General features: G+C 30.1%; 1 protein-coding gene and 1 long non-coding RNA gene across 4 annotated transcripts; one reads left to right on the forward strand and one right to left on the reverse strand.

Annotated features, from left to right (window-relative positions):
- Positions 1 to 3,162: 3,162 nt before the first annotated feature.
- On the reverse strand, positions 3,163 to 14,669 carry LOC150033900 (uncharacterized). Of its 3 annotated transcripts, XR_016531919.1 has the most exons (4): positions 14,530 to 14,669; positions 13,869 to 14,043; positions 3,905 to 3,968; positions 3,163 to 3,715 (listed from the first exon to the last, which is right to left on the reverse strand). It is a non-coding gene; the product is annotated as an uncharacterized LOC150033900 (long non-coding RNA). The 3 variants fall into 3 exon arrangements; XR_016531921.1 differs by lacking the exons at positions 3,163 to 3,715; positions 3,905 to 3,968 and adding an exon at positions 9,325 to 9,931; XR_016531918.1 differs by lacking the exons at positions 3,163 to 3,715; positions 3,905 to 3,968 and having other exon boundaries at positions 13,555 to 14,043.
- On the forward strand, positions 13,893 to 17,070 carry LOC120085830 (BTB/POZ domain-containing protein). Its single transcript, XM_039042041.2, has 4 exons — positions 13,893 to 14,729; positions 14,943 to 15,088; positions 15,878 to 15,996; positions 16,257 to 17,070. The coding sequence occupies exons 1-4, from the start codon at positions 14,611 to 14,613 to the stop codon at positions 16,857 to 16,859; spliced, it is 987 nt and encodes a 328-aa protein (XP_038897969.1). The 5' UTR covers positions 13,893 to 14,610; the 3' UTR covers positions 16,860 to 17,070.
- Positions 17,071 to 21,096: the final 4,026 nt, after the last annotated feature.

Below are 21,096 nucleotides of genomic sequence, written 5' to 3' on the forward strand. Positions count from 1 at the left end.
TAAAGTTGATTTAAGCCCTACCTTCACCATGAGAAAAATCCTCCATTATAAATATTACGTAAGCTTGTATATATTCTAAAATCTTATAAAAGTAAAAATTTATGCTAAATGAAAATTCAACAAAATTATTATAAAATATGTTCAATCATCTTAATTTAAAGGATATCGATTGAGGATTTGACTGTAAATATCAAGATATACCATGGGTATAAATGGAAAACAATAATTTTACACACCCAAATGCAACTATATAATTCACACCAACGGACTTTCCTTCTTTTAATTTTAAAAAATATATTCTGTTGAGTGGGATGGTTTGACTGTAAATATTCCAATATAATAAGGGTATAAATGGAAAAAATATATCTTCACAATCCTCCCTAAAAATCTACTAAACATTTTTGCAACAACACTTTCAAATTGGGTATTTTTCATTATATGGGGTATCTTTTGTAGGTATCTTCATAATTTTCATTCGTGCTTTATTAACTTCATATATCATGGACACTACAACTTCTCAAACCTCACAACTCTCCTAAATATTAAGTTGTTGCTAAGTTAAATAACAAGTTTAGTTTAACTTTTAAGTTTGAGTCTATTTAAGCTTCGTTTGAGATTGTGTTTGTAATGGTAGGAAGTGATTTTGAAAAATTCTTAACCGCCTTTATTGTTTGGTAAATCAAATTATTAAATAATCTAAGAGAATTACTTTTAAAATTATAACGTGTGAAAGCTAATAGTAGTAGCTTTTAGATTCAGCTTTTCTAAAAATCTTCTAATTTCTTAACCATTTAAATAAATATATTATAATAATATTCTTCCATATTGATTTATTTTTTACTTGTATATTTTCAAATTTTAATGGATTCATTTTTTATAACAATTATTTTTCTTAAACTTTTATAAAAAAAAATAAAGATTAGAAACAATGAAAATAATTAAAATAATAAGTCTACTTTGGTTCACGTAATTATATTACCCAATTTAGTATAAATTTATCAATACCGTAATTAGTTTTTCTAATTTAAAAATAAAATTTACCAAATATTATTTTACTTTCTTCCACATCTATTTTTTTTTTAAAAAAAAAAACAGAGTTGGCAGCAATTATTTTAAAAGCTACAACAATCCCAAACGAAACCTAAATCTTTAAAATTTCAAAAGTGTTTAATATATCCTTGGTGCCTAATAAACTTTCAATTTTATGTCCAACAGATGCCAACATTTCAATTTAATGTTCATCTGGTCTCTAAACTTTAAAATATTTAATAAATTCCTAAACTTTTAATTTTGTATCTAATAGATCTTGACATTTGAAAGTGTTTAAAAACTAAAATCTCGTTTGATAACCATTTGATTTTTTAACATTAAGTTTATAAATACTACTTACATTGAAGGCTCGAAATCTCATTGTTGATGGTAATATCGAGGTTCCAAATTTATGAAAATATCGATGTTTATGGAAGTTTCGAAAAACTTTATGGAAATTGATATGAATTTGTTATAACTAGTTAATGAAACATTGATTGTGGCTCAAGTAGACTATAACTGACCATTTTTAATCACCATTTCTATAAAGTTAAACAACATTTAGATATATATTGTAAATATATATGTAAATGTTGATGCAAGAGCTAAAATTTAAAAAAAAAGTAAATGAAAAACTAATACCAAAATAATGTCAAATATTGATAATTATTAATTAATTACAAAATCAAAGGAGATAAGAAACATTTCCATACAAAATAATGGTAAATTTTTATTATAAAATGTACATGTCTAATACCAAAAAAAAAAAAAAAAAAAAAAACTTTGGAGTATCTAATCCACAATCTTGATAATTCTTAAATGAATATGATAGGACTTAAACAACATAAAGACCATATTATATTCTTTTTTGTGGTTTTTTTTCAAATGTAATTTCTTTGGAAATGAAAGTTTTGGATTGAAAATAAAGTTGACAATTAAAAAAAATTGAAATTAGAAAAATTAGCATATTGGAAAACCTAATTATTGAAAAAAAAATAGAAAAAACAATATATAAGAAAAACAATATGACATGTCCGCGATATTTAGAGATATATGGATGATATATCAACAAAAATTTGATCTCACAATATCTCTATTGGTTACTTGATTTTAGGGTAATTTAGCGGTATTTCAATAAAATATTGTGATATTTTTATTGGTCATGGTTGGAAATAACATTGACATGTGAAACTGTACGATTGACATGTAATCATGTTCATAAAACTTAAAAAAATTAAATTGAACTGACAAAGCAATTTTTTTTAAATAATAATTAAAAAACCTCGAAGTTTGCTCGAACTTTCATGGAAATGGAAACATACACATGCTTCCACCCATGAGCTTATATGTTTTATTATCCATACTTTCTAATTATGTTTTCAAACATCAAGTTAAGTTTTGCAAATTTAAAAAAGTATGAGTTATTCGAAGACCAATTGATTTTTCATTTTTTCGTTTTTTAAAAAGAGGATTTGTTTGGTATCCAATTGGGTTTTCTATTTTTTTAATTTTAAAAATATTTTTAAAATGTTAAAATATTTCAAAAGTACAAAAAAACCATTTTAGCAGTTTTCTGTTAATAGAAAAATATTTTTTCACTTTTGTAATATCAATTTCCACTTTCTATATGAAATTTGTTAGCGATGACAAAAGTTTAGATATCTCCACCATGATATGATATTGTCCACTTTGAATATAACATTCATGGGTTTGCTTTTGGTTCCACCCAAACCCTTCATAGTATTGGAGATAGTTGTCCTCCCTTACAAAACTATGATCATCCCCTTATTTAACTGATGAGTGACTTTGATCAATTTTGAACAATCCCCCTTCTCCCGTACAAAGGACCACCGAACATTCCTTCAAAAATTCATTTGATCTCCAAATTATACTTGAGTGCACTGCAAACTCAACCATGGACCATCCGAATTACATTTAAGTATACTACATGTCTAAAGGCTCAACCACGAACGAATATCTAGTCTTGATTACATCTTTCGAGACCTCCAGTTCTTTGTTTAACACGAGAGGATTCCACTAAAGGGCATGGCTTGGATACCAATTCACAACTAAAAAACATAGAAAAAACATAAAAAGTAGAGAATCGACATACAAATTTACGTGGCTCACTAGTAGTGTGTTATCTACTTCCACCGGGCAGAGAGAGAACAATTTTATTAGAGAGAATGATACAGAATTACAAAATAATAACGCCTCTCTTGGTCACTCAAAGCGTCAAATAACAAAGACATTCCAACAAATCTCCATATTGACTTGAATTCTCTCAATGATAACAAATATACCAGATGCAACACAACATTGTCAAACATACCCAGACTTCTCCCTCATTCTTCATAGCATCCCTAAGAGGACAATAAACAATTCAAATCATTCAATAAGTCCAAACAATATTGGAACTTGTCATGTGAAACCGGCTTGATGAACATATCATCAGAATTATCAACTGAACTAGTTTTCATCACCTTAACCGTTTACTCACTTCTTAGGAAGTGATAATATACGTTTACGTATTTAGTCCTCTCATGATGAACTTGATCCTTGGCTAGGCATATTGCACTCAAATTATCACAATACACAATTATCTAATCATGATGTAATCTAAGATCACCAACTAGCTCTCTCAACCATATTCCATCTTTAGCAACTTCTGCCAAGGTCATGTACTCTGTATCAGTAGTAGACAAAGTAACTGTAAGCTATAAGGTTGCCTTCCAACTAACAACAGAACTACCTAAAGTGAACATATAACCAACCATAGACCTCCTACCGTCAACTCTAGCATAATCAGAATAAGAATAACCGACCACTAAGCACTTTGTATCATTCCTATAAACAAAACTAGCATCATATATACCTCTAAGGCAACGAAAAATTCTCTTAACAGCATGCCAATATTCCTTACAGGTTGATCCATGAACCTGTTGATAACACATAACATGGGCAAGATTAGGCCTAATATACAAAACTCAAGACATATACTTCTTTTCAGCTTCAGACTGTGGTGAAAGTACAGATGACAAGCAAGCATTTGTAGTATTGGGAGTATCTATAAGCATAGTCGATGACATACCAAACATGGACAATATCTTCTGAATATAGCCTTTCTATGACAAAAAAAAAAAAAAAAAAAAAAAAAAAAAAAAAAAACTTGTTTTGGTCTCCGTCCCTATAGATCTCCATACTCAAAATTTTCTGAGCAACACTCAAATCCTTTGAATCAAACTCAATGCTAAAAAGATCCTTCAACTTCTAAATATTAGACTTGGACTTTATAGCTATGAGCATATCGTCTACATATAGAAGCAAATAAATCGTCGAACCATCATTAGCTTTGTTGTAATATACACAACAAAATACGAACTCCCTTTATAGCAAAGTCCAACCATATAGCTATCTGTACCATTTGTATCACTGCCTTGGAGACTGCTTTAGTCCACAAGGATTTCTTCGACTTACAAATACAATCTTCTTTGTTTGGACACTGAAACACATCTAGGTGGATTATATAAATCTCTTCTTCTAGCTCTCCATGTAAGAAAGTTTCCTTCACATTAGTTGCTTAAGTTCTAATTCTATGCGCTACCACTACTAGTAACTCCCGGTAAAAGTATGTCAAATGATAACTTGTCTTTATAAGAAATGTCTCTTAGAATTAAAATATTTAGAAAGAATTGTTGAGAAAAACATTGAGATCATAAGAAAATATGGCAAATTTTCTTCTACGCATTCATTGAATTCAATATAAAGCTCAAGAACATTCACATTACTAATCAGCTAAATGTGCAAGAATACAGATGAAAATAAAGGAGAAAGAAGATATGTGTTGGACGTATTATGCGGTTGAATGATCTATATGATGAAGAAGCAAGCAAACGCATAAGAGGGGACCACCAACTACTGAAACAACCAATGTGAAAAAGTTGTCTGACGCGCCTCTATATTCCTAAGTGGCAGAATGGTCCCTATGCTTAGCTTTATATATATACTGAACCTGAAAGAGAGAAAAAGAAGGGAATACAGAGAAACATGTTCATCCCTAATTTGGTGATGAACCTTCCATCCATTTCCTGAGAAGATCTTCCTCGAGAGTAATCAACTACAGCGCACATCACCTCAAATCAACGGAATACAAGAAATGGCTACTGGCAACTAATTCTCACTTCATTCATCCCTACTATTTTTTGTTCATTTTATATTTTCTATATTTCTTTTATCTTGTAATGAATCATCAATGGTTATTTAAGACATATCATGACTTCCATATTTTTATCATTCATCTTCTCCACTTTTATTTTCTTTACCATGTGTAACTAAATCATTAAAGGGTTGAGATGAGTTAATCCTCATTTCGATGAGGTCAATGATAAATGAAAGTTCATTTAATTTAATGTCAGCTTAAATCCAACTCTTGGTTCCATCTAGCTAATTGAACCAAGTGGTAACAATCAACTACATAAGAGAGCAAGTAATTGTGGATCTCACTAAATCAAGTAAGAAGTGTTGTAGAGATAAATATAACCTTGTTTGAAATAACCTAAAGCATACATCATAAAGATATGATATATGGGGTAACTCACCGAGAGGTGGAATCCTTTAAGGTTATGAACATCAACAAAAGTTTGTCGACGAGTTCAAAGGATTGATGATTGCTCATCTCAACTCCTTCATCTCCTATATTTTTCTAACGCCAACAGTTGGTGTGTTCGTTTTCATCCACCACCACCTTGCACCAATTATACATTGTTCTTATTAGTAATTTCTTTAAATTTACGTATGACACCACATACATCCTTCCATTTTTTTATCCTCTCTCTATGAAGTTGAGTAAAGAACTATTGCATAATATAGTTTTGTTTAATTAATCCCCGTGTTCGACCTCGATCCTCGTCGAGACTACCTCTATTGAGTTATACTTAGGCTTTTTAGAAGAAAACTTACACTTATTTCATGCACTATTGAACATTGATCGAGCCTAATTTCAAAACAAATCTTACTACTGGTGAGAAGATCTTATTATAATAAACTCGTTCTCTTTGTGTGAATTCTCTGACAACAACCCAAGCTTTATACTTAATACTCTATGTATGTGATATTCCTTCTTTTTTTTCTTCAAGACCCATTTACAAGTGATAATTTCTCTCCTTAGGTCATTTAACTAACTCTTAATTTCAATATTTATCAAAGGATTCCATCTCATCCCCCATAATAGCAAGCCACTGAGCAGACTCACTACATGAAACAGTTTCTTCAGCAACCTATAATGCAGTGTTCATCATATCTTCAAAATCATATCTTTTTGGAGGCCGAATACCAACTCTTTTAGCCCAAAAGTCTAGTCTCGGGGAGTTGAAAGGCGGGATATCACAAATTATACTTGGCTAATCTACATGTGGACTAGAAGTCTCAGACACAACAACTTCTGAAATTTTAGTCACTTCAATTTTTGGCAGCGTGTTAGTTTCTATAGTAATGTGTTGATCTTCTCCACCTTGGTGTTGTAATTCATTCACAATGGAAGTGAATTGCATCTCTACCTATTGATCAATACTGCTACTTTCTTCCACAACAGTAGATGTGACAACATATTTCATAATTGAGTTAAGCCTGGAATTCTCATCAAAAATCACATTTCTACTAAGTATAACTTAAGACGCCTAAGCTCTATATTCCTTAACTCCATCCCCAAAACCCATAAATGTGCCTTTTTTAGCTCTCGATTCTAATTTATCCTCATTAACATGATAGTAGACAGTACAACAAAAAAAAATCTTAATAAAGAACGATCTAAATGCATTTTACAATAAACAACTATGTGAGGTCCACGGTTAATTAGATAACCTGTTGCATTTACCGCTTCTATCCAAAGCCTTCTAGCCAACCCAGAATTAAAGAGTATGCATCTCACTCTCTCCAACGATGTCTAAGTCATATGTACTGCAACTCTCTATTATGGAGTATCCCTAACAGTATGATGACAAACAATCCCCTCAGCTTTATAGAACTCATTAAACTCAAACCCATAAAATTTCAGACCGTTATCAATCGACAATCTTTTGATCTTCTTCCCAGTTTGTTTTTCAATCAAGGTCTTCCACTACTTTAAATTTTTGAAGGCTTCACTTTTATGCTTCATCATAAATACCCAAATCAATCTTGAGTAATAATTAATTATAGACATAAAGTACATGCTACCTCTAATGGACTCAACTCTGAAAGGTCCCCAACAGTCTGAATGAATTTAATCAAGTGTCTGTTTTGTAGGATGAATACCCTTTAGAAACTTCCTATGATGAAGCTTCCCAAATATACAATATTTACATAATTCAAGATCTTGCACCTTGTGCCACAGAGAAGATCCCTCTTTAACAAAATTTGCATCCCTTTTTCACTCATAAGACCAAGTCTCATATGCCACAACTTATTCATATCCTACAACTTATTCATATCCTCTTTGTGAATGAGAAATGATGGACAACAACATAAACTATTATTGTTGAATCTAATAGAAAGTACAATGTTCCATGTTTTATACCTCTTAAAACCACATCAGAATCCTTGTAGACATATATAACTCTACCTTTACCTTTGAAACTATAACCCATACTATTGAGCACACCAAAAGATATCAGACTCTTCATCATTAATGGAACATGTCTAACCTCGTCCAAAGTGTAGTCCCATCATGTGTTTGTACCCTGACTGAATCGATTCCAACTATCTAACACACAGTACCATTAGCCATACAAACATTCCTTCTATCTATTTACTGATACGTTGAAAACCACTTTTTGTTTGGACACATATGATAAGATGCTCAGAACTAAGAACCCATATACCATCATAATGTGAATGTTCATTTACAACTAGGCTAGATCTTCTTTAGAATCGACCTTAACTTTTTCAAAATCAATATCAACTTGTGCAATAGAGACAGAAGCTTCCTTCTTTTCCTACTGCCTTTTTTTCTTGTGACACTTGATTTTTCAATGGCCTTTTTTTCTTTACAATAATGAAAAATGTCATCAGACTTAGGACCCTTTGACTTCAAAGACTTATGGTTCTAGTTCGACCTTTTTTTTTTATTTTACTTCTCATGTCCCTTGCTCCCTGTAGTAGCTAACCCATATGCCTAACTTTCTATACTTGAACCAACTAGAGGACCTCTCTACTAAGTAGTGTGGATTTCACTTCTTCTAAAGTCGGAGTTTCTTTTCCTCCAATATAAAAATCAACAAAATTCTCATATGACAAAGGTACAGACGTTAACAGAATTAGGGCAGCATTCTCATCATCTATCTTAACATCTATGTTATGCAATCTAACAAAGTTTTATTCAAGTAATTTAGATGATCATGAAGAGATGTATCTTTCTACATATGTAGATAGTGCATACATTGCTTTAGAAGTAACTTCTTGATTAAAGACTTCGTCATGTAGAACTTTCCAATTTCAACCAAAGACCAGCAATAATTTCTTGATCTACGACCTTGATGACAAAATCATCAGCCAAATATAGCATGATCGTCAAATGGGCCTTCTCTTCCAGAGTCTTCCATTCTTCGTCATTCGCGACTGCCTTCTTCGACTTACCAATCAATGGTGCCCACAACCCCTACTACTTTGGCAAAGATCGCATCTTGATTTCCCAATGAATTCGATTTTTACATTCACAACAGACATCTTTAATTGTCGAACATATGCAGAATTTTAAAATCCTAACGATTAGGCTTTAATACTAATTTGTTGGAGATGATGGAACTCTAGATATCTCCATGATGATATGATATTGTCCATTTTGAGCATAACTTTCATGGTTTTGCTTTTAGTTCTACCCAATAAGCCTCACACTATTGGAGATAGTTATTCTCCTCTGGTCATCCCTTATTTAATCGTGAGGGACTTTGAGTGCATTCCCGACAAAATTGATTGGTAACTAATGTCAAAATATTTTCTAGTTTTACACTTTAATTCCACATCAATTGTCGTTTTTAATTCAACTATTATATCTCAAAACCTTTTTTCAAAAATTGTCTTTTTAAAAAAAAATAAAACGATTTCAAAATTCAAAGTTAAAATTATGGGAAAATATGAACAAAATTAATTTGCTTCATAATTTTTTTTAAAAAAAAATCTTCCTAAGGAGTTTTTTTTCTTTTGTTTTTTTTTTTTTTACAAAGATACAAATTTAATGAAATGATATATATTTTCTCAAAAGACGCAACTCTATATCATATCAAAATAGACCAAAGATCAATTCTAACACAAAATTAAATATTTAAGAACCTATTAATCTCTTTTTATAATTTAAAAGACTTAATTAACACAAAACTAAAACATCACAAACTCATTAAACACAACTAATCCAACCATATTGAATAAGTTTGCAAGTTTATAGTTTTTCAACCCAAAAATAAGTAGGTGATCCAACACAGACTTTTGATTGAAAGGAATTATTGGAGTCTTCCCTCTCTTATTCCATTCCGTGGTCCTCATTCAAGAGATCACAACTAGTTGAATAATGATAGGAAGACACGTACAGAAAATGATAAGAAAACGTCCTCCAAAGTTGGTCATGGTATTGTCTTTTTGATTTGACACAATAGAAAGATGACAGAAAGGAGAAGAAGAGGGCCAACTGCATGGATGAGATTTGAGATTATAAAATCAAATGGAATGGGGCCATCCAATAACCCTGACCTATGCATAAGTATATTAAATGGGTTCTTTTGTATAACAAGGAAAGGATGAGTGTGTTGGCTAATGCCTTTTGAAGTTGCTTCTAATCTTGGGAATTTGGGATTCTTCAACTTAACTAGATTCCTTTGGATTCCTCTCTTTCCCATGTCCCACTTTCTCATACCCATCTTCTTCACACACACACCTGTCATCAACAAGTTAATGTCCTTTGATCTAATTTTTTTAAAGGATAAACTACTAATATCAACCTGAGTCGTTGAACTTTCAAAACGTACTTTTTTAATCTTTGAATTTTTTAATTTTTCAAAACATATCTTTTTTTAGTTTCCAAATTTTGAAGAATGAGTTTAAAGGTATTTGATCTGTCTTTTTATTTTCATTCTTTATAATTATAAAAAATTTTGAATTACAAAAATATGTTTAAAAACTAATTTTTTTAGAGACGTATTACTTTTTATGTAAAAAATAATAATTTTCTAAGTTAAAATGAATAAAAAATTATTTTAGGAAGCTTTTAAACCTACTTTAAAAACCATAGGGACAAAAAATGTATATTTTGAAAACTTAGGACCAAATGAACCTATTCTAAATGACTCGAAAGCTAAAAGGTTATGTTTTGAAAATTTAATGACCAAACATATACATTCTTCAAAATTCAGAGATTGAAAAGGTAATTTTTCTTTTTAAAAAAAATAATAAAAGATATTATCCATACTATCCATTGTGTACCATTAGGAGGAGCACGAACACGAGATAAGGAAGGATCCTAACATATGAGAGCATTATTGTATAGATAATTTTAATTTCACTCACTAAAATAGCGAAAGACAATATAGATAATTAAAACGTTTTCTTAGTGCACTCTAACATTGGCAAAGTGTCATCTTTGGTTATTCTAAAAACCTTGGGCAAACGGCATTACAACAACAAAATTAAGGTCATCCGAAAAGAAAAGAAAGGGAAAAAAAGACTCAAATATGATTTTTTTTTTTTTTTTTCTTTTTGGTTTTATCCATGAGCTAAACAAACCCACCATATTATCTTTCCTGAAAAAGAAAGTATGGTTTAACAGGCATATAAATAAAAAAAATTAATCATATTCCACTCTGCTTTTTCTTTTGTAATAAGTAATAATTATTGTTAGTTTGGATATACTTTGATTGGTTGAAATACTATAATTTTTATCTTAAGTTTCAACTCAACTCCATTATTTGAATATAAGGCTTTTTAAATATAGGAAAATGAATAACTTATATATAAATATAATAATTTGTCACTAATGATAGGGACAAATATTGATAGATGTCTATTAGTGTTACTATTTATTACTGATAGACGGTGACATTTTGCTAAATATTATCAACAATGTTGCCATTTAAAATAATTGTCCAAATATTTAAAAATTAATTAATTAAAAAAAACAATCAAGATGTATTAAGTTTAGGGTAGTTATTTTAAATGACAAAACTCTTTGAAATATTTTTAACTATAGCAAAATATCACGTCGATTAGTAATAGACGTGATAGGCACTGACATACATCTACCAATATCTTAGATGTATATCAATATCTATCAAGTGACTATCACGGTTAGACAATAATATTTTACTATTATTTATTTATAAAATAAGTTAACTCATTTTACTATATTTGAAAATAATTTTAAATTGAGTAAATTTCACAATTATTTTTTTTTTATCAGATTAAAGGGATTGAATTAGATTGTAGAGTCCACCTCAAAATTGTAAAATCATTCCCTAAAAAATGAGAGAATCTTGTTCAATCAAAAATCTCTTTAACCTCTTTATCTTTCTCCCTTAATCTATGGACCTCACAAGCTATTTTACAATCATTTTCAACCTATCTCCTCTACTCTAGACCCATAATCATTATTAAATAAACTAACAATTAAAATCAAATGATGTCTTCCCCCTACATAATTGCTATTCCTTTTTAAAAAGTTATATTAGCTTCTTTTTCTTTAATGGGTTAGAACTAAAGGGGTATTTTGATAATTATACTTAGATGTTCGTTTAATTATCCTAATACAAATAATAAGCAAATAGGAATAGTAATTTAATTCCAATATTAACAAAATGTAATTAAATGAAATGAAAGGAATGTCAATTGTCATTCTTATTCCTAATTTATACCATTCAAATTCTCTCATGTGTGGGTAAATAATAAATATGGTCAAAAGAACAATTAATCTAAATTTACTACAACACCCTTTTGTAACTTTGTAAAATTAAAATAAAATTTCTATTACAAAAAGGTAAAAATTAAAGTTCTCTATCTCTTCAACGTGGACTTCTCGACAGTAATTGATATGCATTCTCTTCCTCTTCTAACCTCCAATCCCCAATTATATTTTAAAATAATAATAATAAAGTTTTGAAATTCCTATGAAATCCTAATCTACTTTGCTTTTTCTTATGAAAAGCGTAAAGGGGGTAAAGTAAGGTAACATAATCCAGACGTACAGTTTAATTCAAAGTAATTCTAGAATCAGAAGTTTAATTCTCAAAACAAGTTATTGAAATCAAATAATTTCGAAAAAAAAAAAAAAACAAACGTGTATCAATTTTAACATTAAACATTCATTTTCATCGAATTATAAATTAAACTTAGACGAGTGTAACAATGAACTAAAAATGTTACAATTTTAGCCCTAAACTTTACTCTAAAAATCATTAATAAAAGCATTGTTATACATTTAATGAATTATAAAACATGACTAAAAATTGATAAAACTGTAGAGACAAATGATGTTAGAGTTTTTTTTATTTTTATTTATTTTTTTTTTGAAATTTTATGAATTTAGGTAAAGTTATTCAATAGTTAATTGGTAACTTGGTCAAACTTGTTATTGTGAACAACTTTATTTTCTTGAAATTAATAAGTTGGTAAAAAAATGTTTTCTATTGAAATTAATTAGGGTGTGAATCAGTGAAAATTAAATCAAAGGTAAAATTTATAGAATTTGTTTAAATTTAGGATTCAAATTAATACACTGACTCTTTTTTTTCCTAATATTTCTAAAGTTGAGTTTCAACTTTTGTCCTTGAACTTTTAAAGTCATATAATAAGTTTCAATTTTGAATAGTGTTTAATAAGTATTTCGATTTTGATGGTTCAAAAAATTAGATGTGTGAAATAAGTATTTAAATTTTGTGTTTCATAACATCATGACAATCAATTTAGGTTTAACATATTTAAAATCCATCAGAAAATCTGTCACATGTAAATTTTTTTAGTACAAAAATTATGGGGCGGGGATTTGGACCTCCGTCCTCAAAGGACAAAAGTCATGTCAATACCATTGAGTCAAACTCATTTTAACCTATAACATCATATTAACCTTTAAATTTTAAAATTTATTAGGCACATTAAAAGTTCAACACTCTAACATTTCTATCAAATTTACATTTTAGATGTCAAAGATGAATTTTTTTTATCTTAGGTTTAAATACTACTATGGTCATTTTTTGCTTTGGTTCATTTTGGTTTCTAAACTTTGAAAATGTTTATTATGATCCTTGTACTTTTAAATTTTGTTCATTTTGATCCGTATCCTTTATTTGTTTTCATTCTTGTACTTTTAAAAAGTTACCACGTTGTCTTTGATCATTCATTTTCATTGAAAGTTCAATTACTAAAATAAACCAAAGTTAAAAATACAATAACTAAAATAAATATTTTGTACGTATAAGAATAAAATAACCAAATTTTAAAATATAGTAACTTAAATGAACATTTGAAAGTTTATGGACGAAAATGAGTTAAAAAGTACATAAACAAAAGTAGTTTTTAAACTTTTAGCTTATTTCTTACTTTAGTTACTAAATCATCTCCAAGATTGGTTTCGCTTGGTAAAATACCAAACAAGAGAATTTCCATCAACAATATGAGTTTAGTTGTTATTGAACATAAAATATGTATTCTCACCGAAAAGTGGAAGATATAAATCTCCCACTATACCCTAAAGCAAAGGAAAATGGTTGCCTTTTGTGGAGGATTTCGGAGCGTCAAGAGACCATCATTGGCCACCAGAAAAGGATACGAAGAAGATAAATATAATTTCAGGGGAAAAAATTAAAAAAAAAAAAAAGATTACATACCTCATGACCATGACTTGGGTCCATGAAAGCAGAGTGGGCTTTTCTTATTTCTTGTGTTTCCTTGATTCACCAACAATCAACTCCTCTATTGGAAATTACGAATAAATCCCAACAAAGGATTATGTAGATACTTTGCTTTGAAGGAGCAAAGACCACGCCTCCAAGCCAAATAATCCTGAGAAAACAAACAAAACTTTACATATATTAATGTGAGAGAGAAACCCCATAAAGTAAAAACAGAGCACCAATAAATGGAATGATCCATTAAGCATACGATCCATCCAACCACCCATAACCCAATTAAGTGCAGTGTAAGCCAACAAACAACCATTTTCAAACAAACCCATTTCGTCTTATCAACCAAAAAACAAAACCCTCTTCCCAAAATCAAGCCTTCAACATCAATGGCGTAAAGCATCGCCAACATCTTGGCGTGTTGGGCACCACTAAAAGAGTCAAATTTTCACAAGATGATATAAGCAATCAATACACCAAATATCAACGTTATTTCATATTTGTTTGTTCATAGATTCTCATGCTTTGATCAGGAAGCAGTACAGAGAAGCAAGAGAGAGAGAGAGAGAGAGAGAGAGAAGAGTATTTGTCTTTATAGGTTTTGCTCTACAAACGTTTATGAGTAATATCTATAGAATTTGCCAACCTGGGAAAGTCCGGAGAGCATTTCCTCGATGGTATCTTCGGTTGCATCAATGAAATCACAGCAGCCCTTGCGTTTGCTAGGATGAGTGAATCAGCTTATAGGGTAGAAACCACATCCCGTCTTGCCCAATGGAGGATCGAAAATCTTGCTTCCTGTACCTACCGCAAATCCGATCCTTTCAAAATCGGCAAGTGGAAATGGTAAAGTTATTCTTTCTTTATTATTTTCGTTTTAAAGCTACAATTTTTGTGAAATGTGTTTATGTAAGAGGAATTGATTTGTATGTGGTGATGAAAGATGAGGATAAGATTCTATCTAACCATCTCCTTTAAAGGAGAGAAAATGGAAGTTAATGATAATAATCTGTTTTCCCGGTCATTGGAGATGTCTAATATTTTTTGTTTGGATTGAAGGCATATATCAGTGGAAAAAAACAAGCTTTTATATGTTAAATTATACCCAGAAATATCAAGCTTAACAAGGGATAATCCCCCGATTGTATCTTTCATCATCCGAGTGGTCTCATCTGCAGGGGATCGGAAGGCTTTGACTCATCCAGGTAATTTATTCTCCTCCTTTACTGTACATATTCAAGGCAGAGTGATTAGTTTTCAGTTTTTTTTTTTTTTTAAAAAAAAAAGATACAAAAAGAGACTATAAGCTGAAACATAAAAAGTGATACAATCATAAATTAACTAATCAAAACTTCAATGATGCTCTAGAAAAAACAGTCTAACAACGATAAATGTCATGAATTGAGATTCTTTCAAAGGATTTGGAGAGATGACACCATGAAGAAGCCTCGAGAGAGTTTGGGGAAGAATTCTGAAAAATGCGATGATTTCTTTCTTGCCAAAGTTGAGAAAGGATAGCCTTTACAGCTTAACCCATAGAGAAGATGCTTGTGATTTCCATCTGCTGCCACATAGAGGCTGTTGAACATTCTCTCTTAAAGATTTTGAGAAAACCCAACTAATACTGAACAATCAAATAATAGCCCCAACAAAAATGTGACCGAGAGATTCCCCATCCTTGTAACAGAGAACGCATACTAAGGATAAAAGGCAAAGAGATGGATTTTCTTATGACTCTTTGACTTCCAAACTGCCTGAAGAGTATCATTTTTCAGACTGAAAAGACATTCACCTTGAAGATATCTCTTTAGGTTCTGATTGATGAATATACGTTCAAATACTTGATATCTAAGATTGACCCAAATAAAACTATTGTCTGTAATTATTTGATGGTGAACCTGGCTATTCTCTGTTAAGAAATTTGATTGACTGATTGGACTTTACCTTCAGTTCTTCAAATGACCAATATTTTTATCCCATCCACATCCATGCAGAAATTATAGACAAGCAGCTTAAGAACAACGACGACTTTATTTGGCAAATTGAAGTTCCATTAACAGGGAAGTTCATCATTGACGTTGAATTCCTTGACTTGAAGATTGCATCACCAGAGGTAAGCATATTAATATTTGTCTGTTGCTATTGCATAGCATATTTCTTTCAAAGATGGTTGTGGGATTAACTATAATAACACAGAATCCAAGGATCATAGATAAAAACAAGCCACGGGTAGAAGCAATTGACAAAAGTTATCCCAGAAAGATAAAAAAAAATAATAATAATAATAAAAAAAAAAAAGTGTGTTAAAGAAAGAAGAATTTGGATACCTACTTAGCTCCTCTTTGAACTTATTTATTATCAAATTTCTAACAGGGTGGGGAACCATCCTCCATCTGGGCAGATGGATTGACACAACAACGATCGAATTCAAGAGCTCTTATTGCATTGGGTCGAATGTTGAAGGAAAGCATCCACACAGATATCATAATTAATGCTTCTGATGGAAGTGTTGGAGCCCATCGCGCTATTCTTGCTTCACGATCACCTGTTTTCCACAGCATGTTTTCACATGACCTGAAAGAAAAGGAACTATCTACCTTAAACATCTCTGATATGTCTTTTGAAGCTTGCCAGGCTTTTCTTAATTATATGTATGGTCATATCCAACATGAAGAGTTCCTGGCCCATAGACTGGCACTTCTTCATGCAGCTGATAAATATGACGTAGATGACCTAAAAGAAGCCTGCCATGATAGTCTGCTAGAAGATATTGATGCCAAGAATGTGCTTGAAAGACTCCAGAATGCATCTCTTTATCAATTGCCAAAACTGAAGACCAGCTGCATGCAGTATCTTGTGAAGTTTGGTAAGATACTCGACATCCGAGATGAATTCAATGTCTTTCTGCAGAATGCAGACAGGGATCTAATAGCTGAAATCTTCCATGAAATTCTTAATGCTTGGAAAGGCTTCTAGCTTGATGAAGGGGATGGTTAATGTTAGTGTGTTTATGGTATACACATAAGATTGCTACAAGGATTTAGTGTCAGAATTCAACCTTGAAGGTGATTCTTCTAATTATTTGTCCTGAAATTAGTCAGGTTTCTCATGATAGATGATTGTGTTATGAATACAAATACAATTGAAAGAAATGTAAATGCTTTGATGTTCTGTGTTTGGAATTTTATACCTACGTAGTTTGGCAGTTTGCCATCACACTCACAATACCCTCATATCCAAAGACCATAATGCACTAAAAACATCTACAAAAGAAAATCAACCCGATCGTTCAAATGCTTCGGGCTCACTCTCTCAACAATACTGCATTAATCATGGAAGATTGTAATATACACAGTAATATGTGCTGGAACCAGAGTATGAGTAGATATAAACGTTGGCCTCAGATTTGCATTGTAATGCAATAAGAAAAACATTCAACATTAGAACACTTTTGGGCTGCCAGAAACTGAAAAGAATCAACATAAACCTAACCAACCTTGAAAATAGTGAGCACATCAACCAAATTCTGCGAGCTATTAAAGAAACCACCAAGAAAAACTCCACTATACGCAACTGTATAGATACAAAAGCTTCTACTAATTGCAGACCAGACCAGTAGGCCGATCATTACATTACCAAACACCAGCATATTCTATTCCTCCGTATTATAGTCACCACATCTCCAATGTTGAACATGTTATGACAGAATCAAATTGACAAGAAAAAAGAACAGGAACACACAAATTTACATGGTTCAATAACGATATGTTAGCTACATTCACATGCAGACGAGACAAACCGACTTATTATCAGCAAAAAAGGACAAAAATACAGAGAAGAATTTAGAGGGTTTATATATGACGCCCCTCTTAAATCCTAAACAAAATTCACCCAAAATGAAAACAGAAACATAATTTCAACTTAGGGTGCTTTGTTCTCGAGATCGATCCCAACTCGCTAACTGGGCAGTAAGACCCGATTCTTATTCATTCGAAATGTCAGATAACAGATTCAAGACATCTCAATCGGACATAGAACATAAGAAATCCAAGGAAAATATGAGTCATGAAATCAAACACATTAGAATTCAATAAACGAATAGTAAACATAAAAGATCAACGATGCAGGAAGGAAGAACATTGGCCGTTGGAAAGAGAAGAGTAGAGGAATGGAAAATGCAGAGAAGAAGGAGATGAAAATGGGAAGGGGAGAAAGAAAGAATTCAGAATTTGGAGGTTGGAATAATGGAGGGAATATAGTTGGAATCTTTTATGCTTATGCCTTTTTTTTTCCCAATCTTTAAGTGGACCTGCTCTCATCATCCATCTCAACTTTTCCATTCACATTTTTCATCTGCCAACCGAAATTTTTATCCTTTCATAAAGAAAAACTGGTGAAGTATGATGGTAGAAACTTTTAATTGTAAAAATTGAGTTCGTAAGCTTCCAATGGTGTTAAAATTGGACCCTTCCAATGGTGTTAAAATTGGACCTTTAAACTTACGATAATTATAGAAATTGAATCCATCAAGGATAAAAATTGAATCCTCAAATTTAATTCAAATTTTATGGTTCAATTTTAATATTTGTATAAGTTTGAGGGTTCAATTTTTAAAATTAAAAGTTTAAATATATAATTGCAACTACCATCATACTCTGGGAGTGATTTTTGCAATTTACCTAAAAAATTATGAAACATAAAAAATACCAAAAATGTCACTAAAATGAATATTATATGAATAAAAACAATTTCAACTTTTTTCATAAGCATAAAATTTGTATTTATTAATTTTTTTTTTAAAATATTGTTTTTATAATTTCTCCAGAAATATCGATTCGATATATTGACATCTTATAAATATTTTCATTGACAATTCATAACAATTGAGACTTCAACATTCTAAACATTGATATAATTAACTCAATTTCTTGAAAATTTTGAAATATTTGAATGCCGAATTTTTTTTTAATGTTTGTAAGTATTTTTTTATACATGAAATTATATTTATATATTGTTAAATTACAAGTTTAGTAACTATAAAGTTTTTGTCTATTTAGTCTCTAAACTTCAAAAAAAGGTCAAATAATGGAGTCGTAGGTTATAATATTTCGTGGATAATAACATTATATGTTTGGAGTGCAGACTATTTAAATATGGGTTATAATAGTTTGTGCTAGTTCGGGTTGTTTTCTACTTTTTTTTTTATTTTATTTTATTATACAGGTATATTAAATATCATGTTTGTGCATATTTATTAAAATGAATGGTTTTATAGTCAAAAAGTTTTTTTTTGTATGACATGTTATTTTCCTCTTCAATAGAACTAGATAAAAATCTGGAAAAAAAAAATCATTTCCTTACATTTTTATATGTTATTTTCCAGCGTTCACACACCAGTTTTGAGGTCCATATATATATATATATATATAGGAAGAACGGATTAATTGGGTAATATTTAAGGTTAATTCCCATTTTACCTCTATTAATAAACTTAATAAATAAGGCTCCGTTTAAGATATTGCTGTAATTTTTAAGATAATTGTTGGTAGCTGTGCTTTTAACTGCTATAGGAACTTAATTAACATTTGATAAATTTCAATTTTAAACATAAAAAGCAGGTAATAGTATTTGGTAAATTCAAACTAGATTTGCGGTAGTTTAGCTATAGTTACCGAATTAGACATTATCTAATTATTTACTTATTATTTTTATTTTTAGTATATTAAATTATTGTGAGTTATTTATTTCTAATTTTTATAGTTTAAATTACAAACTATATTTTACTCCCAAAAGTACCAACTACATGTTGTTATTTCCTTAAATTATATGATAAAAAGTTGAAAAAAAAAAATTTGTTGTATAAAATATTTGTAATGAAGAAATGTTATTTGAATTTAAGTACAGCCAAAATGTGAAAAAAAAAAAAAAAAAAAAAAGAATTGTTATCAATTTAACATAAAAAATTAAAAATTATACAATAAAATAAATCACTCAAGAAGCATTTGGTGGCAAACGGGAGAAGAAGAACGAAAATGACAATTGAAAAAATAAAAAAGGTATGATGACTAAACAAAAATAAAGTAGAAAAACAAAAATTGAATTAATTGTGGTTGATCTTGAATTTGTTTCTGTTGTAATTGTAATGCTCTAATGGTGGTTTAGAAGTAAATCGATAAAAAAAAAAAAAAAAAAAAAAAAAAAAAAAAAAATGATAGGAAAAAGAATGTGAAATCGATAGAAAAAGAGAGAGATTATAGAAACAATTGTTTATAGTAATAAAAAAAAATAATAAAAAAAAAATAATAAAAAAAAAAAGCGTCTGATTATTAAGGAATCTAAAAGATGAAACTAGTCTTCAGCAAATTTTGAAAACCATAAGATTTGGAAAGTTATTTTATATAAATTTTTAAAAAATCTAAATTACCAAACACGTAAAACGGTTAATATTTTTTCTAAATGGTTTAACATAGCCTAAGAGTCTTCCCTCTTGTATGAAGCACATTGTCATTTTAATAAAAGATTCACAATCTTGATTTAAGGGGATTGTTTCCATTATATATAGGAAAATTCTTATAAATAGAAAAAATTCGAAAAATATTTACTTTATAGCAAAAAGTTTCAAAAGTGTTGTATTTTTAAAACTTTTTGCTATAAAGTGTAAATATTTTTAAATATTTTTTATATTTAAAAATGCCCCTTATATATACTATGAAAAAGAATAGAGAATATTTTTTTTGTTCATAGGTTTTTGGTCAAATCTTTATTTGGTCCCTAAGTCTCAAATTGTTACACAAGTTAATCTCAAAAGCATTTTTATACACAAGTTTGTTTGATTTGCTATATTCAAAGTGTTTCGATTAATGACAAATTACTTTAAACTATAAAAAAGACTATCAAACACTTTGAACTGGTCGTCAAAAATAATTGTCAAAGATGGCTATCAAAAGGCATCTCGAAGTTAGTCGTTGGAGGTGGTCATTGCCAAAATTGGAGTAAGGTGGTCTTTGCCAAAATTGGCCATCAGAGTGAGCACTAGGTTGGCCACCAAAGTTAGTTGCATGGATGATTGTCAAAGGCAAAGGTAATTGTCGAAGTTGACCGCCAAATATAGTTGAAACTAGCTGCCAAAATTAGGTATCAAAGGTGATCTTCACCAAAGTTCACCACTATAATTGGTTGCATAAGTGATCGTCAAAGTTAGTCAATAATATGT

This window comes from Benincasa hispida, chromosome 9 (genome assembly GCF_027475165.1).
Source record: "Benincasa hispida cultivar pf3 chromosome 9, pf3_genome.v1.1, whole genome shotgun sequence".
Taxonomy (NCBI): domain Eukaryota; kingdom Viridiplantae; phylum Streptophyta; class Magnoliopsida; order Cucurbitales; family Cucurbitaceae; genus Benincasa; species Benincasa hispida.